Below are 10,602 nucleotides of genomic sequence, written 5' to 3'. Positions count from 1 at the left end.
ATACTGGAAATGAAATACAATTGGAGGGACCAGAAATAACAGTTATACACGTCTTACAACTACTGAACCAATATATCGCTCCCTCCTCCATCAGAAAAAGAACCTGTATTTTACTCTCGAAACATTGTGCACCGCTGTTTTTCGTCAGTTCTTATCAACAGTCGATCCTTCTATTTTTCCCTTCTCCGTGACGCGAGACGCTTGGAAAAGCTTCGAACTGCCGGAGTTGCCACCTGGGGGCGTTGGAGCATGGCTGTTTGCGATCTCGAAGCTCGCCGACATGAAATGGTCTCGCGAGAGTCCCGATGCAACATTCCCAGTTGCGTCGAAGCACTCCGATTGTGCGCACGGTTTGAGTCGGACTTTTACTCCTGCCTTCAAAGCGGCCTTAGTTCGGTTCTCGTCAGAATATTCCGGCCTCGACATGAAGTACAGATGCAGCATCGTCTGTGGCCTGAGTGTGCTTGTATTAGTCATAGGACTTGGCTTCCTTACTTACACTCTCAATAAAGGTAAGTAATATATCTATACTTTTCTTTAGCATGTAGAAACGTGATTATATCGTGTAAGTATTAGCACAAGGTTAACAAAGTTGGTCTTTGAAATGTAAGGCATAGCTTTGTTACCCGAGGTATGAACAATACGTAAACAAAAATGCAGTTCTAGGAAGTGAGGTAATATTGTTAACATTAATTGTTAATACATGCTTGTGAAACTGTGACGATGCCAGAGAGGGGGACGTAGTGGTATTCACTGCCCAGTCCCCCTCCTAACAGAAATAAACTTTGGAATTAAACGCCTTTTGGAACGACTTGAGATTTTCTCCGATTTTCTTCATATTTGGCATACTCACTAATTGAGGCCTCCTAATCACGAATCTGAAGTTAAAATTTGTCGGAAACTTCTAGAAATTGCAAAATAAGCGAAAATAAGGCGTTAGTTTTCGGAATGTAAACCGTCGATTTTCGTGAAATTTTTTGTTAGTCACAAGCAAATATATATATTCCTGATACTAGCACGACACCAAATTTTAACTATGTTTGCCTAACCTAACCGAATCTAACCTAACCACGTGCCAATGGTTCGTGGGGCTAGCGTCAATGGTTCGCAATTATTTGCAATTTCTAGATCCTGATACTACCACGAAACTAACCTAACCACTCCATAGCCCATAGCAGGGGCAATGATGGAAATATTCCCACCTGGAAATTGAACCCGGGTCTCCCGCATGGCAGTCACACACCATACCATCGCGGCTCTGTTTAGTCTTAGTAGTTTATTATTATTTCTAGTGTTCAATTTAATGTTAAGTATTTGTCCCATCTCCAAATATTCCTGGCGACGTTCATGGAGCGACACTGGCAGGATAAAGAATGATGCTGGAAATAGCTACATCCGTCACAAGAACTTCCCGTCTCTGTAAGTGATCCTGTTGACGGGATTCATTTGTCAGTCCCTTCCGATCATACAGATCGAATGTCTCGTTCATTGCAAGGACGCAACCTTCGGGAATGTGGAAATTAACGATTGCTTTGGTTATTTTAAAACCCACCGTCGTAAGCCACCAGCGACAATTCTTCCTCATTGGACTCTGTTAATGTGTAGAGTGAAGTGCGTAAATATTACAAGGTAAATGGTTCGTTGACTTCCAGTGCGAGGTTCAAGAGTTGAAACAAAACGGTAACGGACACCAGTTTCCACCTCCGAGCTGGAGTGGTTATGTTAATGCGCTGGGAAACCAGAGGATTTGGGTTCGAGCGGCTGGGTGAGGTATGAGAGTTTTTTTGCCCTACTTTAATCGTTCCTATTTTAATTTAATCTTTACGGGCTTATTCTGTTGGTTTCCATTCGATTTTTGTGTTCCGTATTCGTAAAATCTTAGTGTGTTATTTTACTTCTTACGAATAGAAATAAGAAAAAGAACCTCCGTGGTCCAGTTGGCCACCTCCGCGGCAGAGTGGTCAGCACAGCACGCTACGACGCCAGAGATCCGAGGTTCGAATTCTGGGCAATATTTGGTTTTGTCGACCCTGAATGAAAAAGCAGAGTGAAATTGATATAATGACTTTTTTTTTTAAGTTGGCAAGGTGTGTGACTGCCATAGGTTCGATTCGTGGGGTTAGTGATTTGAAGTGGGAATTTTCGAGCAATATTCCTACATGGAGCGGCTTTGGAATTCACCCAGCCTTGCCGGGATCGGTCGCGCTCTTTGTAGTCACGTCGCCGGGCGAGCGCTGTATTTTAATTTTTTTAAATTTTATTTTTTGTACTTGAAATGATCTGTTTATTATAATCCTTCTCATTCATTACATTTTTGTTTCAAAATGTTTATTTGTTTTCAAGCAGCGTAATATACATCGTCGAAGCCAACAAGTCTCAGCGTTAACAAAAGACGCATGTTCCTCTGAGGTAGTTCCATCTGATCTCCAGAAATCTGATATGGTATAAAATTACTGCGACACTTTTCGAATTTTCTATTCATGACAAGAACATATAGGTACGAAAACTCACTAGAAACAGAATAGACCTATTGACTAAATAATGCACAAATGTAAATAAAAAAAATATATAACGTAATCGGTCGCGTGTGAGCTCTGTGCTCACACTGACAACACTATTTCCTCAACAATGGTCTCTCTAATAATGCCGTTCACGTCATTTCATAAAAATGTGATCAGGTCGCTCGTGAAACTCTAAAAGTCAGTTAGAGAGCACCACTGGCCAATATTTTAAATACTGTTAAAATGGCACTTCATTAAAATTTAAAGTGAGCGCGGCTCTAACCCGCGACCGATCGCGGGTTAAGGTCAAGAGTGATAGTTTCACACCAGGTGTGCATTGGGCACTGCTACTAAAAAAAACAGACCATACAAGAGAGCATGAATTTCTCCCCGTGTTGCAAGTGGAAGTGATTTTTCAAGTTTATTATTAAACTGGACACGATGCTTGAACAATATGATAAATAAGAATTTTCAGATTCCCATGCATTCCTTATGGGGAAAGAAAAGGCAACAACCTCAACTTCAAATTACAGCTAATCAAATCTGAGTTTTCGACTGTTTCCTACGACAGATCAAACCTTCAATGTGTCCTCTTTCCGTTCATGTGTTTTTCTACGCTTTCGGAATTTTGGTACTCCCAAGAGTTGTTTTAAGTCCATTTTATGCACATAAGGCTAATCGGGACTGGACCTATAGTTTAAAGTTGGATCCGAACCACTATGTGCCTCCACCGGGAACCGAACCCAAAACCCTTTTATGCCTTACTGTGCATAAAGTGGACTTAAAACACCAACTCAATCAATAAAGCAATCAATAAGCACTTTTGGTGCATCAAAGTACAAAGAGAAATGCATCAAATGGTCCTTTTTTATCATCTGCTGATCCACGATGCACTAAAATGTGTCATACATGATCTCTCCAAAGAAACCCAAAATTACACGAAAACTGTCTTATGTTCATGCACCAAAAGTGTATTGACGTTGATTTGATACGATGATGCATTTCGAGTTCTGTGTGATTAATTCATCGCGTATCCTCAACGTCGGAACCAACCTTCAAAGGCAGTGCTCGAAGTGAGGGGATATTATCCCCAAGCTGTCTCATTGTCGCCTTGTTAAACCATGGGAACATTCCCCAAGCTAACCCCAAGGCTCGACCAAACATCCTCCACCTAATATTTTCCACTTTAAGCGCTGTACAAAGGTAAAGAAAACTCCTCCTCGGTGCCCGAGCGCGTTAAGTGGTTGCCTTTGGATTTCGCCATCGAAGTTCCCGGTTCGAGTCTCGGCCTGGGCATGGATGTTCTTTGCGAGTGTACTTTCATCATTTTCATCCTTATCGTCGCGACTAGCGAAAAGAAACCGGCGTGAAGTAATTCAATTGGATTCAAAATTTGAAGCGGAACTTTTTTTATGTTTTGCAGCCTCAAATTTCCTCAACTCAACTACGAATATATCATTTCTGCTTCAAAGTTTACAGAAATCCCCATCCCCGGCCTCTCCTGAAAGAGGACTGATGCAACTTGACTTACAGCCTACCCTCTGCAGATTTTACAGCTAAGAACCGACATTGTTATGTACTTATTCGAAATGATAAACCACGGCCCACCACAGCCATAACAACAGTGTGTGTGGCTGCTGTGCGCAAGTTGAAATGGGAACTCCATAAAGATATGGCTCTGTCCCACGTTCGAAAACTCATCTGGGAAGCCATTAAATATCTCTCGAAAGAACACGCTTGCCGATATTTCAAGTTTACTGCTGTAAAAGCGACACCGAGCTTTATCTTTATTGTTCGCGTACTTGCAGAAAGGCAGGAGTAGATTGGCGTAACTCTGCGGTCAGCTTTAAGAAAATATTCTCGCGGTTTGCCGTAAATTCTTCAGGGATAATGTTTCTGAACTGCTAGTTCCGGTGTGGATGGAGGGTGCGGCTTATGGAGAATGTAAACTGTTTTATCTCTTTCCGTGCTTGTTATGACGTTTGGTGGATCAATAGCAATTAAGAACAATTTTTCTAAGGTGCAATTCGTTCAAGGGCGGATAAAGACAGAGGGGAGGGGTGCTGGGAACATTTCACATTTTCGAACTCTAAATGGACATAAGCAGTGCTATAGTCTCAAAATGTTCAGTGTAGGCTAAGTTTCGTGAAATGTTAATTGGAGACCATGTTCCATTAACATGTGATTGTTTCCATTTAGTATGTGGAATACTGATGATACACCTATAATAGGCATAAAAGAGCCATGTTATAATAGGAAAGGCATTTTAAAATAACAATCAAATGCGTATTTTAAGGATAGTATTTAAATATAAAGGCTACAGTAGTATCTTATGGGATACAGTACAGAATGTTATATTTTATTTTCATGTTGATATTGCTTTTGTGAATATATTTTGTTAATAACTTTAAAAATTCTGCTAATAACACTAAAACTGAAGAATTTGGAAAAATACCGCATTACTTACATTGGCCAATAAAATCTTCTTGAGCTGTTTCTGTCTACTCGAAAATACTCCAAAGTGCACGATACGTCACTACACTTGTTATTATAACATTTTGCACAGAATCTTGAATTAGTGACATTTGTAGCACAGTTGTATTACAGCTTGACCGTATTATGCTCGTTGGAATAATGGTCAAATTACACAAATAAATAAACAAATATAAACTAAATGAAAGAAGAAGGTATACTCTAATGAGCATAGGGTTAACCAGAGGGTATACCGCTGTGTACCCTCGACTACAGCCCTGAACATAGACACCTGGGTATTAGATCTAGGTGTGTAGATGGGGTGCGGGGGTTAATCTCATCGTCGAAAGCCAACCCTAATTAATCCAGAGAGGAGCAAGAGAGGTATTTTTTACAAAACTGTGCTGACCTCAATTTGAAATTCTGACGTTTCTCGCGAGAATCCTGCCAACCTTACATGAAGTTATGTCCCTTATAGTAACTAACGCAAATTTCTGTGACAAATTAATTTGCACGTATGATATAAGTATGTAGGGTAATTTTAAGCTGACTGTTATTTGTAAGGAGTAAGTAATTCGAATAGGGTGAAAATTTCAAAATTTGCCTGAGGGCGTCACTCCTTAGGAGGAAGGGCGAACATTATTTCAAAATACTACTTCTCAACTTATCCCTCCCATATATTTTTCGTGAAGTGACATTAACAGTGTTGATATTATCAGTTTCGAGCAGGGACATAGTTACGGATTCCGAGGTGAATTGACACACACATTGCAGTAATTAGTTGCTATACATATTTTATATATTAACACAATATATTAATAAAACTCAATATGGCACATAAACTATATGCGTATTATGTAATGAATATTGTTTATATTGAAAACTACAGTACATAGTTTATTATGCACACATGCGTATATCATCATCACACACACACACACCACACACACACACACACACACACACACACACACACACACACACACACACACACACCACACACATAACCCCCCAAACACATCAGCCTTGATACACTCTGATTTCTACACTGTGACTTCTGAAAAGATGAAATAATATTACATAGTTCATTCATTCTGCTTGTTTACTTCTTCCCTAACGAGCTTATTCTAAGTCAACGCCTGATATTTCTTTGAAATCCTCAAGTTCAATTTCCTAAAAACGTATTCGAATAAGCAACTAGAAGATGAGAGCACATCTCAGCTGGGAGGACATTATTTTTCTTGCAGTGGGTTCCATGGTAACGATTATTAGCATCTGAGCCCGATTAGAAGAAGACCAAAAATAGCAGACTAAGAAATTTGCTACGTTGAAATCTTTCGATTCACGAATGAACTGCGACGCGCCATAACCTAGCTGCCATATAATACCATGATTAATTGATTGAAATTACATGTTTGGGTGCGTCAACACTTAGGCTATTTCCATTCGTCACACTACATGTCCCTGAATGCCCCTTATGGCATGAATAATAAACGTTTTCGAGCAAGGCCTCATTTCCAGGAAGCTATCAACTCGGGGCAAGCCCCGGCACCTAGCGACCTGTTGAGTGAGATGAGTCAAGGCAAAATGGACAATAAACATTTTCCTGCTACCACAAAAATAGCCAATAATTAGGCTGGAGAGTTCAATGAACTAACCGATCTCTAACTACGCACAGGTAATGATCAGGCTGGAAAGTTCATTCGAACTAACCGATCACTGATCTCATGTTTCGTCTGTCTTGACTGTAATCTCCATACCTTTTATCAGAGTCGTCTCGTGAACGCATGCAGTGCATGCTGCGCATGCGTCAATTGTGGGAAAAAGGACAGCTGCTGTGCGACGACATTCATGAGCATTTCTACATTCTAATTTCTTCATATAAGAGAAGTATTTACTTTAAACGATAGCACTGAACTAAGCTTATATAAAATTTTTGGATCTGAAGTGACGCATGCGTCAATTGTGGGAAAAGAATTATTACTTTCTTTCACTCCAGATCCAAGAAATGTAATATAAGCTTAGTTCAGCGCTCTCGTGTAAAGTAAATACTTCCCCTATATGAAGAAATTAGAATGTAGAAATGCTCATGAATGTCGTCGCAGAGCAAGCTTTACTTTTCTCCACAATTGACGCATGCGTCAATTGTGGGAAAAGAATTATTACTTTCTTGCACTCCAGATCCAAGAAATGTAATATAAGCTTAGTTCAGCGCTCTCGTGTAAAGTAAATACTTCCCCTATATGAAGAAATTAGAATGTAGAAATGCTCATGAATGTCGTCGCAGAGCAAGCTTTACTTTTCTCCACAATTGACGCATGCGCAGCATTCACCGCATGCGTTCACGAGACGCCTCTGCCTTTTATAAAAGCTGAGGCTGTAAAGGGGCACTCAGTACATGTAATAACAGGACACAGGACAATACACAGCCCCATTGAGGATCATACTGGCCGTGGGTCCCCGGTCCAGGCGCCACAACTTCGTTTGTCTGCGCCAGGCGCGGTTGGCTGTATAGCGCAAATGTGCAGTGAACCCCCAGTAATATACAAAATAAACAATAACTGAGAAGTTCATAAGCGTAGAGTGGCAAATTCTCTTAGTGAGAAGGAGAAACCGCGGGCCAGAGCCACTCAGCTCCCCTCTAGTTCCGTTTCGTGCAAAGTCTCCGCTGAACCTCCGCAAGCCAACCCCTACCATGCTAAAAGCTTAGGACGGCTAGCAGAAGCTCGACGCGTACATATGGCGAAAATACATGCAGTCTGAGACTGGAGGAAGGCCGTCTCGTCAAAACGGACATGCGCAGTTCGTAGGATCACCAGCGAGCTGGAGTAAATCACGCTCTTCTCTCTTCCAGTGTTGCACTATGTGTTTCAATTTGAATTCATTTGGCATTCTCTTTGTATTTTTATATCTTACAAGACTTATTAGATTAATGAAGAGGTTGTAATATATATGTAGAGGTAACACCGAACGAAAGCTAGAAGTAAAGATGATGGGACAAATAAGATAAATATGATAGAAAACAACTTGCCTACACATTCAGAGTTTTCATCTTTAAGATGGAAACACTTCAGGTGGAAGGAGCCGAAAAGTGAAAAATAGCTCGAGGGCGAGGGGTTGCTTATCGGACAAGACTTAAACAACCTCTTGGTCTTCTTACGTCAGACTAAATGCTTTCGTTGACATGTTAGGCTTTTTAGGTTTAGTTGTCTTAGAATTTTCGGGGCTTACCGTGCTTGACCAAAAATGTAATATTTGCTATTTATTCAAGCCTAACCTAACAATGAAGGCATTTCGCACTTACGTCAGAAGACGACCAAAAAGTTGTTTGGGTTTCGTGCGATCAGTTATACTCTAGCGCGAGAGGGTGTTCGAAGGACGCGCGCATTTAACTTTGTTACGTGTCATTGTCTCCATACTTGTTAGTTTGTTTTGAAGTGCATGGCTGGTGATTGAAATATATTTGGCGTGGTGATACGTTGAGTGGAGTGAGGTGGATTGTGTATTGGAAGGAGTGTAGTTGTTGCTGTGCGAGAAGTTAACATATTGCATAGAATAGAATCTAATCGCTTTGATTTAGCGATATACTTTCGAATAGTTATATAAGAATTATCTTGTAATCAAGGGGTCTTGGGTTCGATTACTGATACATACTCATTTTAGCAGGCAGAGATTTGTATTTTTAACTGTAGGCTCAGGATCCAGTTCCAATAATATAGTCTATTTGACAGTGGTGGGACCAGAAAAGAGTTGGCAAGAGTGGAAGAGGCAAAATTGAGGCGAGAATATTTTCTGAATTCTGAGATACCCCTAAATACAATACCATACGAAAATCTTAAATTAAAATGATCGCCCCCTACACACACACTCCTTGGTGCTGTCACTGTTATCTGAACATAAAGCAAATTAACTTTGTCAGTAATCTACCGGCCAAAATTTGATAATTTTCCCAGAACTATCTCTACGAACAAAAGCGTGTAGTGTCTCAAAAGGTTTAGATAAGTCCACTTTGCATAATTTTGGTGAACCCCCAGGAAAATTATGCACGAGCCGCGTCTGGTCTGCGCATATCGCAGTGTACCTCTCATTTCACGAGTTCACTTACCTTTGTAGAAGGCAGGAAATAGGAAAGAATGCGTATACTTCAGCAAATTGCATTTCCAGCTGCAAGAGAGGTGAGGAGAAGAAAGTAGGGGAGAGTCTTGGTTTGGAAGGATGCAAGTTCGCTCTTGGACTGGACAGTCTGTCCGTAGCTTGGAAAGTTAACGTTGGTTTGAAAAGTTGTTCGGGGAGAGAAGTATAGAGAAGTTGAGAGACAGTATAAGAGACAGATGGAAGTGTGTGTGTGAGAGTTATCTTTGGAACTGTTATTGATCATCTCTTCGAACACTAGACAGGTAATATAATTTTCTCTCAAACGCAAACCTTGCCGATGCAGTCTTAAAAGGTCATTTAACCTAAAATGTGTGAGTTGCCATTCATTTAAGAGTTGTACAGATTGTTTTATCTAGGTACCTCCGCAGATGAAGGATGCAGCATAAGCGAGTGCTTATGAGCTAACACCACCCGTTATTTAGATCCCCACACCGATTGGTGTTATACGATATGCAGTTTACAGATGCGTACTTCGTGGATGAGAGTTCGCCATGTGGGTGTCATTTGTTCCATCTAATAATCATCGTCGTTGCGATTTGGTTAAAGAGACAAAAAGTGACATTAGAAAAATTCAAGAAATAACGTGCCCAGAAAGAATAGGTGCCGACTTTACAGGGGAGCAAAGCGATTCCTTCCCCTTTAAGAATTGGGGGTAGAATTGGAATTCTACTCAGTGCGTTTATTTAAAATGGCTGGAGAAAAAAAAACACAACGCAAAAAGCCTTGGGCGTCAGAAATGGGGACAGGGAGCTAGCACTCTGGAAAATGAATGTCAGTCCAAAATTATATTTGCCACAGTAATTTACTCTAATTCTTACGTAGGACTGTAATTGCAAGTTACAGGAATGCAGGAACGAGGAAAGTTCAAACTGAAGCAGTGTTTTCTTTAGGGGAAAGATGAATTTTCTGCTGTTACCTCCTGGAAAAAAATATAGTTTAGTAGTAAATCTCAATGAAGTTTCACTTTAATAGTGCTAGATTGGAATGAAACACCGTAAGGGAGAACTATTTCATCTCAAGAAACGAGACAACAACGAGGTCATTATTCCAAACAAAATATTTTTAAAACAAGTCTTACTATGTCAATCCGACTCCAATTAAAATTATTGCAAGCCACTGCCACTGCGATGTACTGTTTCCACGATGCATTAAAAATAGTGTTGCCCACGAGACGAGACGAGACGAGACTTTGGTCTGTCTCGTCCCGTCTCGTGAAAATGCTGTCTCGTCTCGAAAATATTCGTTTGTCCCGTCTCGTGTCCCGTCTCGAAGGGTTCTGTCCCGTCTCGTCTCGTCTTGTCTCGTCTCGTCTCGTAAAAGTGATCCGGGATATCATGACAACAAAAGTCAAAAATAGCAGAAACACAATATTTTTCCGGAAAGTGGGATAATGCTCCAAATATTTTACCCATTGCGTGGTGAGAAGAAATAAGGTTCGTTAATCATGAGGACATTAATATTAAAAATGCAGTCT

General features: G+C 40.5%; 1 protein-coding gene across 1 annotated transcript in view; it reads left to right on the top strand.

Annotated features, from left to right (window-relative positions):
- The first annotated feature begins 259 nt into the window (after window positions 1-259).
- The window catches only part of LOC145985636 (relaxin receptor 2-like), a 110,549-nt gene continuing 100,206 nt past the window's right edge, over window positions 260-10,602 (top strand). Inside the window, exon 1 of the mRNA XM_083119706.1 lies at window positions 260-512. Coding sequence (XP_082975832.1) covers window positions 281-512 — 232 coding nt within the window. The 5' untranslated portion in view covers window positions 260-280. The remainder of the gene's footprint in view (window positions 513-10,602) is intronic.

This window comes from Lepisma saccharinum, chromosome 3, assembly GCF_977018435.1.
Source record: "Lepisma saccharinum chromosome 3, izLepSacc3.1, whole genome shotgun sequence".
NCBI lineage: Eukaryota > Metazoa > Arthropoda > Insecta > Zygentoma > Lepismatidae > Lepisma > Lepisma saccharinum.
The sequence above is the reverse complement of the archived record's forward strand: the minus strand, read 5'-3'. Positions and strand labels throughout refer to the sequence as shown.